The sequence below is a fragment of the Rhamphochromis longiceps genome, linkage group LG13 (genome assembly GCF_057381845.1).
Source record: "Rhamphochromis longiceps isolate RC_006_pf linkage group LG13, R_longiceps_female_GT1.1, whole genome shotgun sequence".
Lineage (NCBI taxonomy): Eukaryota > Metazoa > Chordata > Actinopteri > Cichliformes > Cichlidae > Rhamphochromis > Rhamphochromis longiceps.
The window spans coordinates 10,145,088-10,172,220 of NC_140569.1; the positions used below are offsets into that span (position 1 = coordinate 10,145,088).

General features: G+C 40.5%; 1 protein-coding gene across 1 annotated transcript; it reads left to right on the top strand.

Moving 5' to 3' along the window:
- The first annotated feature begins 954 nt into the window (after positions 1 to 954).
- Positions 955 to 26,592, top strand: desi2 (desumoylating isopeptidase 2). The gene is made up of 5 exons (XM_085427822.1): positions 955 to 1,526; positions 15,817 to 15,889; positions 16,116 to 16,209; positions 18,593 to 18,734; positions 23,529 to 26,592. Exons 1-5 carry the CDS (start codon positions 1,488 to 1,490, stop codon positions 23,802 to 23,804), a joined length of 624 nt encoding a protein of 207 aa, XP_085283948.1. The 5' UTR covers positions 955 to 1,487; the 3' UTR covers positions 23,805 to 26,592.
- The last annotated feature ends 541 nt before the right edge of the window (positions 26,593 to 27,133 follow it).

A 27,133-nucleotide genomic window follows, 5' to 3' on the forward strand; every position in this document is an offset into this window, starting at 1 on the left:
CTCTGTTCTGGGATGCACCCTGGACCCAGTGCAGGTGGTGGGAGACAGAAGGACTCTGGCCAAAATAACATCTCTGATGGACAGAGTCTCCCACCCCATGCATGTAAATGTTGCTGAACTGCAGAGCTCCTTCAGTGACAGACTGCTCCATCCTAGATGCATGAAGGAGCGTTTCCGCAGGTCCTTCCTCCCTGCAGCTGTCAGACTGTACAATCAGAACTGCTCCCAACAAACATAGACGTTTACATCTGCGCTGTAACTGCAATAAGTTAATTAACCGATTCGCACTACAAGCTGGTTTGCCTCTTATCTGTAGTTATTTTTATTTAATTTAATAACTGTACAGTACTCTCTGTATATAGTAACCACGGTCCTTAATCTAAATATGTAAGAAAACTTGTGTATGTTTCTGTTCTGTGTCCTGTGTCCTGTTTGTTTGTATATGTGTCTTTTTGGCTGCTGTTACAACCAAATTTCCCCTTGTGTGACAATTAAAGGATTATTCTATTCTATTCTATTCTATTCTATTCTATTCTATTCTAAATCACTGCCAGCATTCAAAAGTGACCAAAAAATCATCCAGAAAGCATAGGTATTGAGATCTGTGGTCACCAAATGAAAAACCCTTCCTTTATTGGGGATGTCTTGCTAATTGCCCATAATTTCCACCAGTTGTCTATTTCATTTTCACAACAGCAAGTGAAATTGATTGTCAGTCAGTGTTGCTTCCTAAGTGGATAGTTTGATTTCACAGAAGTGCGCATGACTTGGAGTTACATTGTGTTGTTTAAGTGTTCCCTTTACTTATTTATTTATTTATTTATTTATTTATTAGCAGTGTAGTTTGGTTGGGCGCTCGTTTTCCTTATGAACTACATCACCCATAATGCTCAGTGCGCTAAGGGAGCTTAATAGAGTGATGGGCTCATCGGTCTACTCCTCAACATCGTCCAATTTCTCCCAGCAGTCGCATCCTGCCTGCAGCTTCATTGCTACCGTTAGCCGGGGCTAATAAGGGAGTAGCAAGTCGTTTTTTACACAGGGAATTTCATTTTCATGTACCTACATTATGTTATTTAACTAAGCAGTTTGTTTGGGAAAATGAATTTGACTTTTTTCCGCGGCGCGGCGTCTTCTGGAAGAGAAAATTCTCCCTGTAAAGTCAGTGTTTTTTCGCGGCGACCTCGGTAGCCGACCGGGTTTAGCAAGTCAGTTTTGGTAACCGATAGATTCATCTGTCCGCCTCTGCTGCTGCTCTGTCGGGGGACAAAATCAGTCAGATGTTGGACGGTGAAAACATCATCGGAACTCTAACATTTTTACACCGAGTTGCGAAGTTGAATTACCAAGGTGAACATCTTTCGAGAAAGAGCCAGCAATAATAATAATAATAAGAGGAGGAGAGCGAGAGTTTGGATCTCGCACCGAAGGAAGAGAACCCGGAGAGAAGAAGGGACGCTAGGGGAAGAAAATCCTGATGCCCAGTGATGGCAAACGAGCCGATTATCCTAAATGTCTATGATATGGTAAGTAGAAGCGGAAACGTGAACGTTTTCTTGCTTATTTGTTATCACTTGATCTAAGAAGTATGTTTGAGAGGAGTATTATTTATCCAGGACACAACGCTGAAGCGCGTTATAAAAATGCGATTTTAATTCCTCGTTGGTTATCAGCACTTGTACAATAATGGAAGAAAAACACTCAAAAGCATTTTCGCGTAATTACGAACCACTCTTCAATTCGGCATACTCACACAACACCAAAGCAATTGCCGTTTAATGCAGTTCCATCTTTAGTAATTAGTTTGCTTATTCCCCCTCAGTTGTTTTCTTGCAAAACACAGTGTGTCAGGGTTGCAAGCGGTTGAACCAATTCATGTACGCTTTATTGTCGTATGATCCTTTTCGAAAGGTTTTTGTCTATTTGTATTAGATCCAACATTGTTTTGGTGTCTGTTCAGTGCAAACAAAATAAGCCGGTTTGCAAATGGCGACAGGAAAAGCAGTGTGAAAAGAATCAAGAACGAAAATTAAGCAACTTGGAACCCACAGCTGATTTGCTAGTCCATATATTAAATCTCCGTTTGTTCTGGCTATCTTTTATGTATCTTCCATGATAGGACTGCCAGAAAACTGGTCCACTGTGGACTACAGACAAAAAACAAAGCAAAAAAAAACTAGTAAAAGTTTAGGCTTTACAGGAAGTCACTATTTAACTAAGCCTAGTTTTGCATCTTAAGGATTTCAGTTCACTCTAAACACCAAACCAAAAGCAGATGTGAAAGTCGCATGGTAATTTCTACTGCATAGAACGTGCTATCGACTCTTTGTTATAGCATTAGTCTGAGGTTCAGTAATTTGAGTCACTATGTTGTCACCATGCTGGGATGAGTCAGTGGGGATGGGTTCTGGAAATTGATGTATTGATGAATCATTGATTAATATGGCTGAAGATTACATTTAAAGTGGGTCTTGCTTGAGGTTATAAAACAGATCGGGGTAGTGCTCTGGGACAGTGTGCATGAACTCCTGGCTGGAAAACCACAACATCCTTTGTATGTACACTTGGCTTTGTGACCTGTGCATCGTAAATCATGACGGTCTTCCTTACTTGAACATGTTACTCCCTGGTAAAATATAAATGGCCTTTTTTAGGACTCGATTCTTTTCTTCTTGGTCCTGCTTTTGTTCTATTTATTGATGTCCCTCTGCAGCTGCTGGTCAATATATCTGCAGAGGTTTGGGGTCACATGGGTTGAAATGGATTAACACTGAAAGCCAGAGAGTCATTAAACAGACCTTTGAGAGTCAGTAGAAAGAGTAGTGTGTTGCACGATTACAAATTATATACATTGGTATGTATTCATTCCTTTCTTCCTTAGTTTCTTATTCTTTATTCCCCTTTTTCTCTCTTCCTGTTCTCTTCATTACTTTCTTTCACTTTCTCTTGCTTTCCACATGACTTGCATTCTCTGTAAAGTCTGAAGAGCTTTTATTTCTGTCTTGCTTCCATTCATGTGAATAGCTGCAGGGGCCGTTGCTTTAAGAAGCTACTCATACACATCTAAAAGACACATGTGTAAGATCTTTAGAGTATATTTGAGAATCGACAGTAGAGACGGAAGGACATATTTTCCATACAGAAGAAACTGTGTGTTTTTTGCTTCTGCCTAACGATCCGCTCTGAACCATGCATATTTGCGATGTTTGTGTGGAAACTGGTGCCGCGGCAAACATTCACTGTGGCAGGAGTCCAGTCCTTCATTCCAGCACTTTTTAAAGGCTTCCTCTTTCTTTTAATCAGCCAGTTCAGACCTAAGTACTGTAGGAGGGGTGACCTGCTAGTGGCATGATCACTAACTGGTGGGTACATTTTGCTGTCTGCTGGTTGTTAATTGGCTTCGTTTCCTTCACTTTTGACAGTTGACCTAAATAAAAATCAGTTTTGCTTTGTACATGCATTGACCCCCACGATGATAATAACAGTACAGCAGAACTAATGGTTTTGCACCTCGGTTTGAGTGTAAGTATACAGTACTGTGCAAAAGTTTTTGGCAGGTGTGAAAAAATGCTGTAAACAAAGAATGCTTTCAAAAACAGAAGTGCTAATCATTTATTTTCATCAAGCAACAAAATGGAGTGAATAAACAAAAGAGAAATCTGAATCAAATCAATATTTAGTGTGACCACCCTTTGCCTTCAAAAAGGCATCAATTCTTCTAGGCACACTTGCACACAGTTTTTGAAGGAACTCGTCTGGTAGGTTGTTCCAAACATCTTGGAGAACTAACCACAGATCTTCTGTGGACGTAGGCTTCCTCACATCCTTTTGTCTCTTCATGTAATCTCAGACACACTTGACTTCCAGTACTACTTGTTCTTCTTTACGTGAAAGCTAGTTCTTAATGACTTTGGCTGTATATTTGGGGTCGTTGTCCTGCTGCAGAATAAATTTGGGCCCAATCGTATGCCTCTCTGATGGTATTGCATAATGGATGAGTATCTTTCTATATTTCTCAGCATTGAGAACACCATTAATCCTGACTGAATCTCCAACTCCATTTGCAGGAATGCAGCCTCAAACATTCAAGGAACCTCCACCATGCTTCACTGTTTCCTGCACACAACCATTATGGTACCGCTTTCCAGCCCTTCGATGAACAAACTGCCTTGTGCTACTGCCAAATATTTCAAATTTTGACTCATCAGTCCAGAGCACCTGCTGCCATTTTTCTGTACCCCAATTTCTATGTTTTTGTGTATACTTGAGTCGCTTGGCCTCGTTTCCACGTCGGAGGTATCGCTTTTTGGTTGTAGCTCTTCCATGAAGACCACTTCTGGCTAGTCTTCTCCGGACAATAGCTGAGTGTACTTGGGTCCCACTGGTTTCTGCCAGCTCTGAGCTGATGGCACTACTGGACGACATCTAATTTTGAAAGGTAACAAGCTTGATGTTCTTTCATCTGCTGCACTAAGTTTCCTTGGCCAACCACTGCGTCTACGATCCTCAGTGTTGCCAGTTTCTTTGTGCTTCTTCAAAAGAGCTTGAACAGAACATCTTGAAACCCCAGTCTGCTTTGAAATCTTTGTCTGGGAGAGACCTTACTGATGCAGTAAACTACCTTGTGCTTGTTGATGTGCTCACTCTTGCCATGAAATGAAACTCTTTCACCTCACCTTCGTAGCAGAGGCTGTTCCTCACCCAGTTTTAAGCCTCAGACACAGCTACTTCTGTTTCAGTTAATGACTGTTTCAACCTGCGTGCGACATTGATGATCATTAGCACCTGTTTGGTATAATTGGTTGATCATACCTCTGACTATGATCCTACAAAATCCCTGACTTTGTGCAAGTGTACCTATAGGAATCGATGCTGGTAGTAACACCAAATATTGATTTAAAAAAAAATATTATTATATTTCTGGAACCATTCTTTGTCTACCACCATTTTTTTCACACCTGCCTAAAACTGTGCATAATACTTCACTTGTATGGAAGTTCTGTGTAAATGTGTTTTGCATTCAAGGAAAAAAACATCAATTTTGCTCTACTGCACCGTAGATCAATTCCAGTGAGTGTTGTTTGACTGATTTGCTTGGAGGCTGGTTGAGTCACTTGGTGGGGGATCATCAGTTTATAGATTGAGTCACTGTTACTGGTGGCCCAGTAACAGGGTTTTCTTTTATTTGTGTTCTATGCATATTTTAGCCATGAATCTTTACCAGTACCAAGTACCAGTCCACATTGGAAAGATACAAGTAGAAGTTATCTGTGGAGCTTTTTCCCCTCCATTATATGCTAGCTTGTCTGCCACTGATGTTGCATTAAGTAAAAAGAGAACAACATGAACTGAAGTGAGTGGATCGAACAGCGGATTGACTCATCACATACCAGTCCATTGTATTTCCACAATAACTCTCTTTGAGCTGGAATAAAATGTTAATATTTTAGTTAAATAAAAAAATTAAAATTTGATTTCTATGAGGCTATTTCTATAAGTTTTAGCTTACAAAATATAATCTTGGATTTAAGGAAACTGGAGAATAACAGAGCACTGATAGATGAGGACATGCTTCTTTTACTAACTTGGACTCATGTTGTACTGTTTTTTTCTGATGTTCCCAAATTCCAGTTGGAATATTTTACCATCCAAAATATTCTTTAAGGACCAAAAAAAAAGTCAAAACACTTTAAGGACAGAAGAGATGGCTCTGTTGTTTTGCTCTTGTGAGTAGGGATGGGTATCGTTTAGGTTTTATTCGATACCAGAAATGGTGCCAGTGCTTAAACGGTGCTCGAACCGGTGCTTAAAGAATGGAAAACACAAACTTTGTCCAAAAACCTCTCATGTTTAGCTGTTTGTTTTTTTTCTAAAAAGATAACAATGTTAGCCTTTTCTGCAGCTATAGGGGAATTTATGGTATCACTCTTGGCTGGAAGCAGTGCTTAATCAATGAGGGGGAAAAAAACACCAACTTTGTCCAAAAACCTCTCATGTTTAGCTGTTTCCCACTTTTTCTCTGGTCATTTTAGCCTTTTTGGCCAGGGTGAAGGGAGTATCTGCCATCAAACAAGAAGACAGCTGCATGTAACTACGATGGTGTTTGCTAGTTCACCTTACATGCGTTAATTTAATAATGTGGTTAGCCTATTCAGCGTAAATTACACACGAACAACATTAAGCTACTGACCCAGAGAAGAACGGCTGTTGCTGCCATCATCATCCGTCATCATTTCTGCTACACTGGCAGGGCTAGGGGCCAGGACTCTACTCTTCGGGTTTTGGGGGGGATGTTGCTAACTCCAAGACCGATAACAGGCACCACACCCGCAGTAGATGTGCTCGATGTGAGGTCTTGCAGCAAGCTATCAAATACGGTGAATTTCTCGGCTTTTAAAAAAAACGCTAAGCGTCGCCAGGTGTTTCATCAGATTTGAGGTGTTACCTCCTTTGCACAGTATCAGCTTAAAGCACTTGTTGCAGGCTGCTGAGTTTGCATCTTTTGCTGTGAAATACAGCCAGACTTTGACCGCTTCGCCTTGGGCGTTTTTAATCTGTAGCTCTGCTCTAAAAGAACGTACGTACCTGGGCCCGCCTACTACGCTTGCAAAGTTAAAATGATTGGCTGGAATCCAAAGTGTATGACATCTCAGGGAAAAAAAGCACCGAAATAAAGCACTGAAATCTGCGCTGCTTTTCGGTCTGGTTACTACCGTTTATGTCAGACCCGGTGCCATCATGGCACTGGATACCGGTACCCATCCCTACTTGTGAGGCCACTTTACAACTGTAGAAATTCTAAAGGCTTCTCAGAAAATGTTATACGTCACCTCGGGAATAATGTCTGCATTCATTAAACCTTAACAACATTAAAATGTCAGTGGGACAACAAAACAGTTTCATTTTTTTAAAGTTTTTAAACCCCCAAAGTGGTATCAGATTAAAAAAAAAAGTCTGAACAGCAGTTGTAAATCAGGAAATATTTAGATGACTTTGATTAATTTGTCACTTTAAACCAGTTTCCTAATTTATAGGTTGTTTCTTCTTAGTCATCCACTTGAGCAAACAGCTCTAATTTCCTGCGATTATGTTCTCATAGAAGTGAATAAGGAGGCTGTTTTGTCATGCAGTTTATTTGATGGTCTCAATGGGGCCTGTTTTATTGGGAGGTGTAAGCTTAGGGCTAACATTTAATGTAAAAGAAGGTGAGAAAACAGCAAAGATCAGATGATTGCCGAGGTCAAGACAGTTGGGTAACAACTCAGGATCCTTACCTCAATCTCAAGAGCATCACCATTTATGCAGTGTGTGTGAGTCTGCCTGCTCTGTTGTTCTTCTTGGAGCACAACTGAGCATCTACTCAAAAAGATTGATAACAAGTCCCCATTGAGGATCGATAATGTCACGTGACTGTCAAGAGTGTATGTACAGACATGATTACAGGCGCCCCCTCAGCCCCAAACCACTGCTTTTTCCCAATTCCCATTCTGTCAGGTCCTCCCCACAGTCCTGCTCACATCTCAGCTAAGTGGATTTCCTGGACAGCTCTGAGTGGTTTAGTGCACTGCTCTAATGAGACAGCATTATCTGCACACCACCTGTCTGCCTGCCAGCCAGCACCACGGGTTTCTTTGTCTCAGAGCGTGTAAGAGGACATGTTAGGATATTAGGTTTAACTGTGTAATGGAGCCTGATACTCAGCCGAGCAGGCTATGTGTTGGCTGCAGTGTCTTTGTGTGGATCAATTAGGGACATGCAGCAGTCATGATTCCTCCTTTTCTTTTTTGCCACCTAGTTTACAAGGTAACGTGGCCCAAAACAAAAGAAGTTGGGAGTGTACTGTGTTGCTACAGCCACATAAATCTCTGCTAGTGGAATATAGTGCAGCATTTCTAATGGAAGAAATCTAAACCAATTAAAATAGTACTATAGCTTGGGTGTGTGGTCATGGTTATCATTCATTAAACATTGCAATGATGGCAGCTTTCACCTCTGTTTTATTATGTAATTGTAGACAATCCGAGTTTGGAACCAGACCTAATTTACTGTACTTCTCAGTCTTTTTAATTAGAGCTAACAGCTGATATAAAACTGGAGATTTTATTTCCATAATAAACAGTCTCTTAATACAAGTTCCTCACATTTGATTCACTCACTCAGTATTCACTTTATTATATACAAACATAAAAACTAATACAATGCAATCTAAAGCTATCAGTAATGGAAACAATATCTGAACTCTGAAATCCTTTGTGTGTAAGGCAAATGTCTTAATGCTGCACCACAGGTTATGGGAATGTCAAAATTGCTCATTTGTGTTAATCAGATCAACAGACAGCAGTACAAAGAGCTCACAGGAATCAGTAACTCGAATCAGCAGTGATCTTATTATTATTATTTTTTTGTTAATCAATTGCCTAGTTCAGTGTAAACTTGCTGAGTGTTTAAAAAAAAATAAATAAAAATGTAACACACTTTGCATGGGAGATTTAAGATAACTTTGTGGGTAAAACTAGAGCAAACTATTGTTGCAGATGAAGGTAAAATTCACCAGAACCCATCTTGTGGCTGGTAGTAGCTTCCTTCCATCGATTTCTGTTTTGAGCTTAGTTTCAGTCAGCTTGTTTCCGCTACACTTTCAAATCAGCGGTGTACATCTTAACTTAAAAACAGAAGAAAACTACAGAGCAAACTACAGCAAGCATTCATCCACCTCTCTGTCTCCTGTTCCTTTCATTATCTTTTAATTCATTCATAAACGCTCAGCCTGTTCTCTACAGCACACAGCTTTTAACAAGCTTTGAAGTAATGAGGTCTGAGATAAGAGTCTTATTTCACCACCGACAGGGGCGAGGAGTAGCAGCGTAACAGACTATTTGTCTTTGTTACTCCTGTTAACGGAGTGGGAGACAGTCATTTTGCATTTCGATGCAGATTAGTTTTCTTAACATAACTCCTACACACGTTCTACAAGGACATATTGGCACATACTACGCTGCCATTGGGTGTTAGTTCACCAACCTGCTATTTATGTTTCGCCTTATATAAAGTCAGTTAAGGAAGTTTTTTTTGGGGGGTGTCTGTTTATTTTTAGCAGCTCAAATGCTGATGTGTGTTCACGTTTTCTAGACTGGCTTCTGTCACCATTACTGTAACAGAAATGTAGATAATGTTTTAAAAAGGAGCCAGCAGCCAAGGCTTCTTAGTCAGTGAGAACCAGCTGGTGCACACACAGATGGCTGCTGTTCCTGGGCTCAAAGAAACCACTTCAGAACTGATACAGACATGATTTCATATCCGTAGGAGATCAGCTGATGTGAGAAACTCTTTGGTGGGAAAAACCCTACCAGAAGTAATGTTAGGAAATGGAAAAATGAGATGCTTTATTGTGTTAGTTTTTGGACTCAATGTTGGTCCTTTATTACTGACCTTTATAGAGACCTTTTTGATTTTGTTAGTGAGAGATACGTCTACAAGCTCTAAATGCACAAGCTGTAGCTGGACTCTGATAAAATGGGGATATGCAGTGGCATTTTTGCTTCTTCAAACAAAACTACTGACACGCATGCTGTGGCTTTCTTTGTGCAACATTTGCCCCATATATAGTTCAGGAAACAGAAACCCAGCAGCATGACAAGTTTGAAATGTGGGTTTGAAAAAACAAAAGTTGTGCCAAAGCCTCAGCAAATGTTGTATTTGATCAGAATGCAGATTCTGTTTTAAAGTCAGTTCCCTCAATAAAGTTTAAGGGTGTAAAATTGTGTGTGTGTGTGTGTGTGTGTGTGTGTGTGTGTGTGTACACACAGTGGAACCCAACTTACAAAATTAATTCGTTCCAAAGGGTCTTTCGTAAGTCGAAGCACCCATTGCGCCTTTTGAGTGAATGATAGGCTAATTGCTAACTACAACTACAATACGTCCAAGTGGAACAGCGAAGCGCAAGTACGAAAGCCAAGGGGGTTGTCACAGGATTCGGAAGGCATTATGGGCATTGTAGGCATTCTGGGCTCAGCCAATCAGAGCCAGCGAATTTCGTTACGCGGGCATTTTGCCATAACACGAGCAGAAATATTGCCGTTAAGTGCCTTCGTAACTTGAATTTTTCGTTAAATGGGGTATTCATAAGTCGGGGTTCCACTGTATATTTTTTCCCGCATATACTGTTACAATGGTGGGTGTGCATATTTAACATGGCTGGCTCTGTGCAAGTTATCCTATAAGCCTAAAGCTTAGGTTTCAGCTTGGTTTCATGCATTTGGATGCTCTTGGCTCGGTATGATGTCAGTGAGAGGATATCCTAGTATGGTCATCTCAATCACAGAGCTCTGGCTGTGAACACGCAGCCCCAACCATCTGAATTCAAATAAGGAAAAATTGAAAGAAGCACATCAGATAGTGGATAAAGCATTTAAGGTGCACTGTAACTGTTTTAGATATTCTAGTAGAGTTGAAGAATACATCCAGTTTACTCCTAGTTCTTTTTTTCCATTCCCAAGACTGGAAAAACAGGGAGCATTGCATTTGGAAGGGCATCCAGCAGGTAGCATCCGCAAAGCCTTTGTGATCAGTTGGTGTTTAAACTCTTACATTCCACAGAGGTTATATTTTGCATTGCAGATGTGGCGGAGACCAGCAGCTCTGCCACAAGTGACTTTAAGCAGCTACATAATGTATTTGCATAATGACAGACGGGAAATGTGATAACTGTTTTAAATAGCAAGCTGTCTTCTGTGATACCTGATAACTGTAGTTTGCATTGGAAGCTGTTTTTATGTCAAGAAGGAAAGCCTCTGTGTGTACACACTAATAAAATGTCATTTTCAAGTAATTAAGTTGTTTATTGTCACTCTGGTTAAACACATTTAATGCCTCAAATATGTAAGATGGAAAGCTCTAATATAATATACAAATCCAAATAATACTTGAAATCAATTTAAACAGATTCCTTTTTTTTTTTTTTTTTTTTTTTTTTTTTGGCCTGTCCTGTTTGGCTCTTTTGCCATCAGAATTGTTGTCTAAAGGCAAAGAAAGATGCCCAACGGATTTACTTTACCAAACTGACCATCCCAGCCTTGCCGTAATGGTCCATTTGATTCACCTTTTATTGTTTATTTTATTTTCACTTACTGAATACGGGACAGACTTGACTGGGGGAAAGAAGGGGAGAAAGAAAGAGGGAAAGAGAAACAGCTGAGAAGAGGGACGGGGGAGAAGGGCAAAAGACAAAAACCAACAGAACGGGCAGAGAAAAAAAAAATGCATATCGATCACCTGGATCACCTGCTGAGAAAGAAAAAAGAAAGCAAGCAGAAGAGAACAAGAGTAATAGAATAAACAACATCACAATGATATATGGGAATATGACAGTAAATACTAAATGTTAAACATTATTGTGCAGCACATAAGATCAACAGAACACAGTGTGCTTTGAGGTAGGAGCCAAAAAGGGTGTAGTTTGTGGGTGTGATCACCCGTGTGTATACCTGTGAGCATGGACGCGCTTGTTTTTTAAAAGGTTCCTTCATGTAATAATCTGCTAGAGGGTGTGGGGGGGCCACAGCCCCATCCTCCAGGGCATGAAGCAGGTGTGGAGGAGATCAAAACTCCAGACATCCAGAGGCCCCCAGAACACAAGAGACCAAGGAAGACCACCAGAGGGGCAGCTGCGCCACTGTCCCGGAAAGAGCTGAGGAGAGTCCCAGATGAGGGCTCACTCAGCAGCCGCGGAGCAGAAGCCAGGGGGAGTTGCAGTGACGCGCCCGTGAGCTTCGCCGGCAGCCAGCTGCGCCTGAGTGACCGAGCCCCAGGCCGAGAGGCCGGGGCACCCCACCTCCGAAGTGGCCCGAGCGAGCCCCAGGCTCCAGGCCCCGATAAGCGGCCGCCAAGGAGTGAGCCGGTGTGTACCTGGATGCCCATCCCCAGACACAAAGAACCACCAACGCACCGATGTCTGAGGGGGTCCGCCACTGGCAGGGGAAGTGGTGGTAGGGGGAGATAGGCCTCCAAACCTTGGAGGGCCTGAGATGTCCCCAGAGAGGTGGCGCCTGACACCCAACCTGACATATAGACACAGACATACAGGCACACACAGATACAACATCCATTCCCACCCTCATGCTCTCATATGCACTTACTCCACACTCAACCAACGTGGAGACAGACATAAAGAGACGTTGTACACACGATCACACTCCCCAAGCGTACTCTACAAACCGGGTCTAGGTGCCCCCGCCCCTGGAGGGGGGAACTGCACCCAGACCCAGGTGGTGTTTCCCTTTTCCCTGCGGTGGGGGGAGGCAGACCGCCCCGACTCCGCAGCAGGAGGAAGGCCCCACACTCCAGACCGCAGTCGGACGGCCAACTCCTCCTCCTAGTCCTAGCCCCCCTGCTCCAGCAGGTCGCAGAGAATGGGGGTGAGAGAAGACTCCAAACCTCCCTCCACCCGCTCATTGTAATGTTGATGCATGTGTGTTCTAAGGTGCATTTAAAACCCAGGAGGGCATGGAGCTACCTGCCAGAGAGCAGCAGGTAAGCGCATGGTCCCTCCTGCTAGCCCTCAATGTCTACGTGTATTTAAAATTGAGAGGTGGGCAACGATGCCAGGGGTGGGGTGTATACCCTGATGGTACTTTGGACTCCGTGTATCGTGCCCACCCCCAAGATCCTATATGTATGTGTAATGAGAGTGTGAGTAATGTGAATGTCTAAGTTGTGGGATAAAATTGAGGCAGAGGCAGCCAGAAGGGGACAGAGGGGGGGGTAGCCTCCTCTGCACCCTGGTGACATACCCCTACTCCAAGGCCCTGCATGTGTGGGTGGTTGTGGTGGAGCGGGAAGAGGGAGGCAGCTGGAGATGGGGAGGGAAGGAAGGGAGGGGCAAGTGACCCCTCCCTGGGGCCAGCTCCCCCGCTGACCCCAGTAGGCACCCCCATACTCCGCGACCCGCCAGGGAAAGGGGGCCCCGCCAGGGAAAGGGCTCATTTTCAAGTAATTAAGTTGTTTATTGTCACTCTGGTTAAACACATTTAATGCCTCAAATATGTAAGATGGAAAGCTCTAATATAATATACAAATCCAAATAATACTTAAAATCAATTTAAACAGATTCCTAATGTCAGAATTAATGTCTTTATTAAATGGTCAGCATAACACAGAGCTCAAAGAAACTGTAAAAACTCCAAGTGCTACATCTCAGACTCTGCAGGCCTCAGTTAACTGTTAAAGGTCATGGCAGTACAGTTAGAAAAAAGACATGTATGGCTTTTTTGGAAGTGTTACCAGGAGCAAGCTGCCAAGCATGGTGTCACAGGGGTGATTATTTGGGCTTATTTGGCAGCTGTAAGATCTGGGAATCAGCGAGTTGACCACAAATTCCTCTGTATACCAAAGTATTCTAGAATCAAATGTGAGCCCATTTGTCCAGCAGCTAAAGCTCAGCCAAAACTAAGTCATGCAACAGGATAGGGCTGCCACGATTAGTTGACTAGTCACGATTACGTCGACTATCAAAATCGTCGACTACCAATTTAATAGTCGATGCGTCGTTTGAAGCTTTGTAACATCCAAAACACGCAGAAATAAGTAGCAGGATTTAAGCGTGTAATAACGGACTGAAACAGTAGATGACAGCACTGCATGTACAAGGATGCCAGCTGCCCTTAAACCCCGAAGAAGAAGAAGCTGTGTCCCAGAATTCATAGCGCGGCCCAGCTAAGTTTCCAACAATGGCGGCAGCTAGTTAGTTTTAATATTACTCTTATTATTCTTTCTGGGTCACAAAATAAACATTTAACATATTTTCAGGCGAGAATGTAGCTGTGTAAACCTCAAATATCTGCTCAGTTTATCAAGACACCACATATTTTCAAAAGCGCTCCGACGTTTTCGGATATGTCTGTTACGCACCAGCTCAATATCTAGCCCGGGTTCGAGGCTCACTAGAGCCGGTGAGAACACCGGACTCCCGGCAAACCCATCGCCGTCTTTCGCTACTCAGGTTAAACATGATATATAAGTCACTTAAATAACTTAAAATATTATTGTTTGGCTTTTTTCAGTATTTTATTTGTTCCTGAGTAAATCGGTTTGGCTGAGATTAAAGTTATAGTTTTTACACAGCTGAATAAACGTCAAGCAGACAACTGATCATCAGAAGTGTGAGATCAGAATCAGAATACTTTATTGATCCCTAGGGGAAATTATTTTGCTGGAGAATATACTCCGGTGTGCTGTTATATTTTAGATAGCAAGGAGCAGATGGCTGAGTTTCTTAAACTTCACCGAAACAATCTGCAAATTTCATTAAAATTTAATAAACTATCATCTTGTCTTTTTTTTTTTTTAGTTAGCACATACCTTAAACACTTAAGGCTGTAAGCTAATGATAGTTATACAAGAGCAGATGCTGCTGGTGCAATAAGCTGTACGTTGTACGTCCAATTGATGCATGATCTGATTAGTCGACTAGTCGCAAAAATAATCTGTGACTAGTCGACTATCAAAATAATCGTTTGTGGCGGCCCTACAACAGGACAACGATCCCAAACACAACAGCAAATCTGCAACATAATGGCTGAAAAAAAGAATCAGAATTAGTTTTTCACAGGACTATGTAGGTGTATATTTTTTGTAGACTTTGTCTACAAAAAAAATTGTCTCAGATTTGCATGGTAAGAAATCTGTCACCTTTGTTACAGTGCACTGGCAGAAAGGAACTGCTCTTGGTAAATTTGGCATGTTTTAATCATGCTGATCAGCACTTGATTTGGTTTGAAGAAACGTCAACAGCATCAAACTTTAAAATTGATCAGGTCCAAGACAATAATCAATTAACTGATGACGTGGCACAGTGAAGCAGTAGGAAGATGTTTGAGGTATGAACAAATATTAGATTTAGAGATTATTATTCAGCTTCCTGAGATGCTTCACCAACACTCTTCTCTGCTCCATCTTTTGTGATAAAATAATGTTTTTGAGTGAAAATTCTGCCTAGCAACAGTCTGCCCAATCACCTTGTAGACACAATGTTTAGCAGACATACTACAGAAAAGATGGATAGCAGTTTCAAAGATTAGTGCAGCAGTTATTGATTTATTTCTATGCAGCTTGACTGTCATTGTCTGCATGCAAAGAAATCTTGTGTGAGCATCAGGGATAACATCTGCACTGTGGTCATAAATTCCCACAGAAAAGTCTGTAAATGTGTTCTGTAGCTGAATTTGATTATTCTGATATGAAGACTGGATAAATGCCAAGGTACAATAGGACAATGACAATTCAGTAATAAGGTTTGCATAGCTGCAGGATGTCAAACATATTGCCTTTTCAGCTGCCGTTTGTGGGTTTATTGCAGTGGGGGCTACATTTTGAAGGAATTTCCCATCTTTCAGAGGTCAAAAAAATTGAACTATCACTTGTAGTTATGCAATGATTCACTGTCTGTCTGTAACAGCAAGGATTTAGAGATGCCCTGGAGCTGTCTGTGCATACTCCTCATTCCTTCTTTCTACCTCAGTGAGGGGGAGGTTTTGTCTTCTTCCTGAAGAATATCCATATAAATTTGATATTACATTGTTTTATCACATATTTTAATTTGATTCTTGTTGCTTTTTCTTTCACTTTACTATGATATGTTTACATTTTGAACAGTTTAACAAGAAAAGCTTTCATGTTGGGAAGTTGTGATGGATTGTTTTTGTTGACATTTTGTAGACTAAAAATTTAAATATATTAAATCAATAGGTGTAGAAAACATGCATTATTATTTTACTGTAATTTAACAAACGTGTTATTCTGTGTTTCTCCTTCTGCCTTCAGTACTGGATCAATGAGTTCACCAGCTCTCTGGGCATCGGAGTCTTTCACTCAGGGATTGAGATCTATGGAAGAGGTAAGGTTGCCCAGAAATAAGACTCCGCCTACATCAAGTCATTTGCCTAAGGATAGTGTTACAGAGAAGATGCTTTTTTTTATAGCTCAGGATATATACACACACCACTGTTTTCCATTCCGGGCATGTCTAAACATACTTATATATAGTGTATATATAAAACTGTATGTTATCTGCTAATGGCTTTTGTTACATCAGCAGCTCAAATTTGTTCTTGTGTGTTTAGAGTTTGCCTATGGCGGACACCCGTACCCATTCTCAGGGATCTTTGAGATTACACCAGGTGATGCAACTGAGCTTGGCGAGACCTTTAAGTTCAAGTAAGTGTGGGATAATTGGTGTTTATATGAGACATACAAGTACAGATATGCATGTGTTCTGTTTTGCTAAATATCTTTCGCAACAGCCTAGGCAGCTCGCAACATGCTTGATGGAGTTTTTACGGTGAAAGAGTTGGCCTGTTTAATGTAGAATGTTAATCAAATGGCGAGTCAGTCAGGTTACCGCTCAAAAGTTTGTTAGTCTATTAGCTATTAAACTCAGTAGTGACGAGAGGACAGTCGTTCACGCGCCAAGGGCTGGGTAGTAAAATAATGGCAATGAGGAATGTATCATAAATCTATCTGGGTCCACCCTTATCTGCGCAGTTACCTCAGTAGGTTGAAGCAACACAGGATCTTTGGAAAAATGAGTAACTGCAAGGGTTGCCAGCTGGCACACAAGGGAGGGGAAGTTATTGGGAATCTGTAGAAATGGTTCTAAACATGGAAAAATAGAAAATCTGTGCTGCAAGATGTTCCAGCAACCCACAACAACAAAGACAAACACAGCCATCCTTTGTTCCTATGGGGCTGAACTTCAAGGCACAACTGAGACCACTTTGAAGTTTATGCTAGAACATTTTCTAGTTAAGAGTGCCAGGTTCTGCCCCAAAGGCATGATGCAGGCACCTATCTAAACAGCTATTAGAAGTCACTTAACATTACTTACTTGGTGTAGGTTTTAATAACCGTTAACAGCCTTTTAGGTTGTTTGCTGTGCAAGGACAATATCAGTTCAGTCCATTCTGCTCATTAGATGCCCGATTGTTCAGGTCATTCTTCCCCAATAAGATTATGTGTAGAGCAGAGTGATCAGTTTGGAAAGTCAGACAATGTGTCAAATGTCTTTTGACTACTGATAGTAGTTTGGTTTAGGTGGAGATGCTGGTAGGTTCTGGGTAGCGCATACAGTACGCGTGTATAGTGACTGTTTTGGTCAATCAGCCATCGGCCAAGTTAGAAAGCACTGATTTGTTCCCTAGATAAGTTAGAGCTTCATGTGCATGTTCTTTATACCCATTTGATCAGTTGGTCAGCTGTTAGTTGAGCTGTTTAATGAATTTTGGTATTTCTCCTACAGTAAAGCGAGCTCCTGTACATGATGTGTCAAACATTTTAATGCCTTTTTGTAACAGTTCATGGCCTATGGTCTTGGTCAAAGACTGAATAAAACAGAAGATTGAGATTTGAAAAAAGCTCAATTTATCTTGAACTGAAACTGCAAGTTTTCTCCTTTACTTTATTTTGAGGAACGAGCTGAAGCTGAAAAAGTAACACTAACAAACTGCAGGCTGCAGTTCCTTTTATGGTCACTCAAGAAAAAAATAAATATTACTGCTGGAAAGTTGGACATTTTTCTTTATGGATCATTTATACTTTAATGACATCTGAGGGGGGGGGCAATAATATTTTATTTAACTCACCAGGCTAAATTGCGTTTAGGCTTGAACACAGTGTTTGGCTGTAATAAAATTAAATAAAATTCATAATTGTTGATGTACTTTTCAAGTATAGTCTAATAATTTGAGTTTTGCAAATACACTGCAAACCAGTGCAGCTTTTTACCATATTACCAGCTGTCTTTTAAAAGCTGTTTTTGTAGTGGACTGCAGCAAAATGTGTAGTGTTTCTGATTTGTTTTTGTTTTTTTTTCCATCCTGCAAAAGATCAACATGATGCTCTTTAGGAATGTGGAATCCAAATGTACAAAACACGACAACTGATTTCAGCAAATCAGTTCAGTATGTTTGTGTGCTTGTCTACTCAGACCTACTCTGCTGAGTATTACTTCTGCTCTAGTTGATTTGCCCTGTGGCTTTAGACAGACTCCGCCTGTCACACACATGCACACACAGTAACTGTCTCCAAGCAGGCCACTAAACCAAATATGGATCATCTGTGACAAATGCCTGCTTATTATCCACAAAGCTGAGGCCTATCCCAGTGAATAAAGCACTCTCTCATACTAAAATCATAATAATTTCATTTTAATTTCATTTGATGTTAAAGCCAAAAACTCAGATCACCTTTAAAATGTTCTCAAAGTTAACTACTTATTTTTTGGCTGAAGGCAAATCACAAAATATGTCAACGTTTTCTTCAAAAAATGTGCAACATGGTTGTACCGGATAGAATGTTTAAAAAAATCAGTGTGTTTTAAATGCACACAGTGTTGAACATTTTTCACTATTTTATCTGCTGTCAGACAGCTTTTTCCAACACGAAGTGAAATAGTCGCCCTCAGCCAGACTCACTGACAGAAACAGTAAAGAATATATCAGTAAATGAAAATGGTAAAAAGTAGAATTGGATTAGAAACATTTCTTTCCCAGAAGATGCTCTTTCAGTAACATCAGTACCTTCTGCCTGTTTGTCTCTGCAGAGAAGCTATTGTCCTAGGAAGCACAGACTTCACAGAAGAGGATGTGGAGCGGATCGTGGAAGAGATGGGGAAGGAGTACAAAGGCAACGCCTACCACCTCATGCACAAGAACTGCAACCACTTCTCCTCAGCACTGTCGGAGGTGGGTTAAAAAACACACATCATTTCATTGCACATTACTCTGAGCTGCGCTGAGTTTAAAGGCCAAGTCTTACGGTGATTTCGCACCTATAGTTTGTTTACTGTGGTTGAAATCAGTTGATGAGTTTGTAAACTTGTAGCTTTCCCCATTATTTGGTTTGTTTTCAGACAGAGAAACATTCAAGTAAACGCCAAGCGAACCAAAATGCATCACTCAAAAAACCATGTGAGACTGTTCGCTCATTGGCCAGATGTGTGTGTGTGTGTGTGTGTGTGGGGCGGGAGCAACAGCAGTAAATACAGGAAGAAGGTGCTGTGTAAGAACAGCGTGCGTGCGTGCGTGCACGTTGTTTCAATCAGCTTATCCTGGTGTGACTAATGAGCAGGGAGTTTTCCAGTTAGCATCTAATGCTGAGTTGGGGATTAGGACACTGATACGAGCCCAGACATGCAGAGCCAGCTGGCAAACACACACACACACACACACACACACACACACACACACACACACACACACACACACACACGCGTAGAAACACAGACAAATAATAAAAGACACATCCTTACAACATACCATGGTATTTTCTAAACCTTAAATGCAGACAGTACTTCACGTCAGTGCAATACAATAAAATTCAGACATGTACATGGAAATAAAATCAAGCACACATGCAGGTTTACCATTGAGAGTCATCCATCTTCCATCTCAGGATTTGATTTTTTTTTTTATGCTTACTCTAACCGCATTACCTTGAGAGGCTGACTCAAAGCGACAGAGTAAAAAATGGCAGGACACATTGATTGTTGTTGCAGGAATGCAGGATGCTTGAAAGATCAAGCATAAAAATTAAATCTTCAGAAAGAATGTTTGATGTGTGCGACTTAGATGTCAGATTTCTTTTTGAAAAATCAATACTGTACTCCCTGCAGACCACTGAACTCTAACAGTAGATCAGTAGAAATTCCTAATAACCTTTCAGTATATTGTAGTCCTAGTAGTCTGACAGAAAACTAGATCTATAAACCTTTACTTGCCTCTGTTTTATAAAATGTTGGCCACAATGTGGGGCTCTAGCCAATTGGAAGACTGTTTGTTTCAAAGAAAGGTTGTTACTCGAAACACGGTGACCTAATGTATGATAAGAATCATTAAACGTGAATTTCAAAGTTACAGTCATGCCTGACTTATTTCTCATTTAAAATCGATTTCTCGTGAACCAGCGGACCACAGGGAGCACTTCTGCTCTTTTTAGGTCATCTGTAGAAATCCCATCCTTTAGCATGCATGCGATTTCACCACAGATGCTAAACTTGCACAGAGTGTAAAACTGACTGTCTCAGGCTTTTGAAAACTAAGCTGCAACCAACTGGTTCCAATTAAATAATGATGAATGTCCAAGGGCAAAGATGAAGCCAAACCAGAGGCATGTTCATCATTTATTTTTTTATATTTATTTATTTATTTGTTTGTAAGATGTCCCATCCTGTAACTTCATCCTCTACCTGAAAATAAAAGATCAGGTTGAAGGATCACCTTTTTTGACACATTGGGGGTCTAGCTCTTGTGACAGAGAGATAAGTGCATTGAATACAAAAATATAAAAATAAATGTAGGAGTACAGTGGTCCCTTGTTTATCGCGTCCTAAAAATAATCCGTGATAGGTGAAATCCGCAAAGTAGCCAACTTTATTTTTTACAATTATTATAGATGTTTTAAGGCTGTAAAACCCCTCACTACACACTTTATACATTTTTCTCACACAGGCATGAATATGTTCACACTTTTCTCTCTTGTTTAAACACTCTAAAAGTTCAAACCTACATAGAAAAATAAGTTCAGTATTACAGAATGAAACCAAAGGCTCCCGCGGGTGTCTTTGACGGTGCAAAACGTTTTGTCGACATTGTTGTGTTTGTTGGGGAGAAAACTTACAAACATACAGTACAGCGCTTCAGAGTCACGCTGCTAGCGATCGAAGATTTATGTAAATTTGACAAGCTGAAGGCAATCTGTACTGTACAGAAGGCACGGGGCGAGATTGATTGACAGTGATCTACAGCTAATCAGGATGCAGAACACAATGCGCTGTTTAAAAAAAACAACAAACGTGCAATATTGCACACAAAAATCTGCAAAACAGCGAGGACCACTGTATAGGAATTAATTGTAAATGAGGAAACAAGGAATACCTACACAGACTTTCAGTGTACATAAAACTGCTTTATCATCTAAAATCCCAAACAGACTAGTAGCATCAGTCTCTCAGTCAACATCTAAACTGGATAAAATGAAAGAATATTTATTTTCATTGAGGCTTTCTTCGTCAAATAAAATTGTGCTAACAATCTGTACGGATGAGCTGCTCGGCTGGGAAAGAGTAGCAGCAGTGCTTGTGGTGCACATACATACACATAGTGTCAAATACATGGCATAGAAAAATGTTTCTGTTGCTGATGTTTCCAACCCATTTCAACCGTTTTATATTGGATGAATATTGCCTATTGTTGATCTGAAGGCTTACTTTATTATTGCAAAGGAATATTTCATGACAGTAGTGTGAATTGCTACAGTTTATTATATATCAGCCACATGTCAGCCAAACACTAAAGAGATGATATTTAAGGATTTTGGTGAATGTAGGCCACCTCCTCTTCTTCTGCAAGGAGCAGTTCTTGCTGAGTCTCTGAAGAAATGGAAGAACCTCATCGCTGGAGCCTAAACAACCTATGCAATCTAGTATCATCAGCAAAAATCAGCCACTTTGTAAGAATTTTTTTGTAGATAAAAGCAAACCCACTGTCTCTGTCTCCTTACACGTCTGTAAAAGCAGCTCGTCAGCAGCTTCAATAAATGTTCTGATCAAAGCATAATTAAGCCCTTTTACTAGGAAAACACTTTGAGTTTCTTGGAAGCCACTTTTCCCATTATGCTGTAACAACCTCTAATAGCACTGAGTAATCATAATTAGCCATAACATAGACTGTGTCTGCCTGTGCAAGCATGTTAGTTGTTAAGGAAGATTGTGAGAGAGAAATGTCAACCACAGACCGAAAAAGGTCCAACTAGACGTACTCGTGAACTAACTGTTACAGTAGGTTGAGAAATCACTAGCACAGAGTCATATTACAGATTTATTTATGGCATAGAAAGTCAGGAAATCTGATTCAGTTTCCTGGAAGTTCAAGACACAGGCAGGATGTAATTTCTGGTTATGCAGTCATTGTTTCAGATTCATTTCCTCCACAGCATTCTCACAACACTGACAAGTTCTCTTATGGAGAACAAACTAACCAGGAAGTGACAAAGTGACTTATTGAATATAATTTAATACTTATTACTGCTCTTTATCTCCCTAAGTGTTGGCATAGTCAGTTATTTTATATAAGCTCTAGCTCTTCACTTGCCTAATGACACAACTCACTGGTGATATGGAAATTCAGAAAATACTATAATATAATATGTGGAAGTAAACTTTGCAACTTTTTATTTGTTAGCTCTTTTCTCTCTCCTCATGTCCCTCACTCTCTTCCCCGTGGAAGCTTATTTCCACCGCTGAAACAAAAGCCCTACATAATCCTGCCAGTCAAAAGTTTGACTTGACTTGCAATTTCAACTTATTCTTTTCAATTTCCAGTTATTTTACCAGACGTTTAAGTTTATAAGTTGACATTTTTAGATACTTAACTCAAATTTTAAGATGATCTAAATGTTCTGGATAACATCCTGAAATTTTGACTTAAGGATGGCAAAAATGTGTTTTTCAGTGGCAGAAGCTCCCATACTTCCCTCTCAAGGTATTTTCCTGTTAAAAGGACTTCGGTTCATTCTTTCTTCTATAATGTAAAGCTATTCGAGTCCGATTTTGTTTTGAACTGGGGCTTCATACATAAGTTGAATTTAAGTAAACCTTTGATTTTTCTGTCAGTCTAGTAACTAATGATTTGTATTGGTATTGTATTGCCCAGCGATCCCCAACCCCCGGGCCATGGACCGGTAGTGGGCTGCAAGAGTTGAGCGGGTGTGAAATGTATGGTTTTCGGGATAATAGGTTCATTTTTTTTATCGGTGTTATCTTTAACTTGATTTCCCTGGGTCTTTTCATGTTGTTATGAATAAATCTTTTTTTGGTACCGGTACTGGTTTTATTTTGTGTTTATCCGCAACACCTTAAAGGCCCGTCCATGAAAATATTGTCAGACATAAACCGGTCCTTTGCGCAAAAAAGGTTAGGGACCAGTGGTATTGACTACTAATTAAAATACACCAGTTATGGTCAGTTATTTGTAGTCTTAGATATAAAAATAGTAGGGTTGCATGACTCGCAGATCAGTTTAACCCTCGTTTGTCATGTACTGGGTCTTTGTGCAGATCCTCAGTTCATCTTCTGTCTGAGAGGAGTCATTGTAGTTCCCTTCCACCTCCCTTTAAGCAAACTTTATTCTGTCCCTAACAATAAAAAGACTTCAATAGTAGGTGGATAGAGCTTTTGTCTCTGAAATGACTTCTTTGATTTAATTTTATTGTACTTTGTATCATTTGCCTTTGTGGCTGTATTGCATGGCTTGATGACGTTGCAGAAAGGGGTCTGCGCTGTTTTTGTGTGAATATAGTTCATTACGTACCACAAACCTGCAAACCATAACAAAACATGTAAATGAGGGGCACTAAACACGAGTGATTACTTTTTCCCTTAATTTTGACGACTAGCATAAAAAGAATATACATTTGCTTTAAGGAGTCACTTCTTGTGTACTGAACTTATTAAAACGTTCCCTTCTTGTCTTTCTTCTCAGATCCTGTGTGGCAGGGAGATCCCTCGCTGGGTCAATCGCCTGGCCTACTTCAGCTCCTGCGTGCCATTCCTCCAGAGCTGCCTGCCCAAAGAGTGGCTGACCCCAGCTGCCTTACAGTCCAGTGTGAGCCAGGAGCTCCACGGAGGCGAACTGGAGGAGGCAGAGGATGCCGCCGCCACAGCCTCCCTGGCCTCCATGTCACCCTGCTCACCTTCTTCGTCCTCCAGCCCATCCTCCTCCTTGCCTCGTCACTCTCGCCACCAGCCCCGCAGGTAGAGGCTGCATGGCATGCTGAGAAACTCTGGGCTGGACTTGTTACATTGGCAGCCAGGTAACAGAAAACCTGCTACAGTTGATGGATCTATCTACAGCCAAAGGTCCTGTCAGACTTATCCTCGCGCATGGTCGGGTGTCAGCCAAACACTTGAAGAAATCCTGAGCAGTGAAATGTTTTTTTTCCTGCCGAAGAAAGGAGCTCTTATTGCTGACAAAGACGGGAAACCTGTGGTCATCGCTCTCATCAATCTGAGATTTTAACTTTTTCACATCGAATATGTTTTCATTATTTTACCTGCCAAATTCCTTCATGTGTTTACCAGCCACATCCAAACTATACCAGTGCTTTATTTATCAGTGGTGTTGATCCTCACCAAAAGGGTATGATTTAGGTTTGTTAAGGCTTATGGCTGTGTTAAAAATGTCAGAGGACTGCTACAAGAATTAAAAGTGCTGGATGCTCTGCCTTATACTTTTAAGTACAGCAGGTCTGTGAGGGGATTTTATTGTCTTGAGCGACCTCCCAGTTATTGGTGGTTTTAAATGTCCAGGAGCTGAGCGCTGATATCATTTGATCTGTGGCTGGTAAATGTTTCCACTGCCGCCTGCTGTGTTTCAGATCTGGTCTGGGACAGGTGGCTGCTACAATCTTGAAAGTAACAGGTGGATTTTGGGAATTCTTACCCTTTGCCTCAAATTGCTGGATCCTCTGCCTTTTATTTTTTATTACAGCAGGCTGTAGGTTTGTAAACAGCCTAAACCAGAACTACAATCAGCTGCATAGACAAGAACAAACAGATCCAGAACCACTGTCAATCCATAAGACTTTCTTAGCTTCACAGAGACCCCCGCCTTTCTTCTATGATGTCAGATCCTCCCTCCCATCCTTAATAACCTCACATGCTTTGATTAAAGCAAACTAATGAAGTGGATTTACTTAATAATTATGAAGTAGCAACAAGTATTTCACCACCAATAATGTAAAATGTTTCTAAATCATTTCGTAGTTAGGTTCTAGTGAAGGGGGGATTGATTTAAGATGGGAAACATTTCTTTCTCAGTAGCAGCTGCCAAGGTGCCTTAGAGCACCCACAAGTGTTCTGTTGGTCAACTGTAGAAGACTCCCAGTAGTTTAAAAGCATAAAGCAAAACGTTTTATCCGAAAAAATCGAGGTCCACGCTCACACTTAGGACACAATGTCAGTCTGCAATGTATACAAATGTGTCTGAAGAAGAAGCGAAGGCAGACGAGCTCTTCTTTAACTGACCTCTCTTCAGCCTGCACTTCTCACAGTCTTTTTCTTCACACTGTGTCCAGTTAGGAGCGACACAACGTGGTGCCGTTTTGAAACATCGCTGCACAGTTTAGTTAAGTTTGATTATCGGAAGGTTATTGGTGGGGAAAACTTCATGATTTACTCAGACAAATATATATCCTGTTAACAAGGAGACATATGCTGCATATTGTGTATTGTCCCAAACAAGAGCCATGGATGTTCTGAAAACATGTTATGAAGACTAACTGATCTTGGATACCCTTTTTTTTTTTTTTTCTTTAAATCCTTATAGTATTTCTACAAAATAAAGACTCTGGCCTTTTTGTCTGTTTTGCCATTAAACTCAGGACTCTAAAAGGCTTTGTAACATATGATCTTTTAAACTTTTTTATCCCACATGCTCATTTGCGTTGTCGCTGTTGCTTTTCTAATGCAGTTGTCACTCCATAGAGCTTTTCGGCAGCACGCTGTGGCAGTGCAGTTTTCTACTCTTCGCTCAGATTTAAAGAAAAAGCTATTGTTTACATCCTGTATGCTTGTTTGCGAGCCTGCACACTTTTCCTTTTTCTTTTCTTCTCCTGTCTGTGCATGAATGTAGGAGCGTGTGCCCCCACTTATAGTATAAGCGGTTTCAACGAGCTACCAACTGGGCCAAATTTACCACACATCTCTCACACACGGCAAAGAAATATCAATCTTAACAAATGTAGCACTGTTTTCAGGGTGTATTTACAAATGCGTCTGCATCTTTAAGAGATTAGTTGTATTCTTTTTGTGCTCACGCTAATTTTTAGCAACATTTTGTGGCAGTGTCAACCATCGGGTAAAAATGTTGTTTTTGGGACTTTCTAACAAAACTGAAGCAGTTTTACAGGAATCATGTAAAAGACACAAAAACCAGCATATTTTATCTGATTTGAAGTGAAAGGATTTAATTTTTAAAAGTTATTTTCATGTTTCACTAAATAAACTTTATAATGCACACTCACACGTACTGTTGTTGACGACGCCCTCTGCTGGCTGTTATTTGTACTGTTACTGAGGTTTCCTGTAACCTTCATAGCTTCAGGTGGTTTTCAGCTGTGATACAATCATCTGTCTGTCGACAAATACACAATAAATCGTTAAACACTAATCATCAACAAACTTAGTTATTACTTTACTTGTGATTGCCAAATTTAAGGTATAGTAAATTAAAATGACCAAAGATGGCTGTAACGTCACTTTCTTCTTCTTCTTTTGTTTCTTTTTACGTTGGCAGCCTATGAATTGTAATCACCCTCATTTCTTGTGTGCATTTATTTTCTCAGAGGAGTAAATATCCTTTAAAGAGATAGCTTGTGAGATTTTGCGCCACCTTTGTGAGCTATGAATGCAGATCGGGAAACCTCAATCATTCAAAACACAGAAAAACTGACTTCAGCCGTTTCACAGTGAACTTGCAGAGACTTTAGATGGAGCTGAACACATTTGTATCTGTTGGAAAGTTATTAAAGAAAATATACAATCTGTGACTGTGTTTGTGTCATGGCGAATTAGTTTTATGGCTATAGATTTTGTTCTAGTAATGTGATTAAAGATTCCCCTTGTTTTAGGTTTAAATGTGTTATTTGTTAGTAGATTGTTTTCTTTAGGGTTTAAACATTTATTTCATGGGTCAATATTTGTTTTAGGAGGGCTTTGCAAACTTTCAGAACTAAGCTGCAGTACAGAGTGACTTGGAGGGTTGACACTACTTTCTACAGAGAATTAAACCCACCTATGAGTAATCTTTCTCACTGGCAGATCGGCAGCAGAAGTTGGTTATATGCAACTAAATGCAACTCGGCAAACTCCCAAATCTCTGCTTTCATAGAGGTGCTCACATGTGTTGACAGTCATTTAATCAACTCTCGTAAGGGCTTTTTGTTAAATAATAAGATGGGATAAAAACTCATGTTTGAGTTGTTTGAGGTTTTATTTACTCATTTTTATTTACCTCATTTTAAGGCCTGCTAAAGAACGGATTACTTTTATTTTATCCTGCTGTGTAAAATCTTATGAGTATATACT

Coding starts and splice junctions, on each gene's coding strand:
- desi2 (XM_085427822.1), top strand. CDS start 1,488: ATGGCAAACGAGCCGATTATCCTAAATGTCTATGATATG. Junction 16,210..18,592: donor GGCGAGACCTTTAAGTTCAA/GTAAGTGTGGGA, acceptor TTGTCTCTGCAG/AGAAGCTATTGTCCTAGGAA. Junction 18,735..23,528: donor TCTCCTCAGCACTGTCGGAG/GTGGGTTAAAAA, acceptor CTTTCTTCTCAG/ATCCTGTGTGGCAGGGAGAT.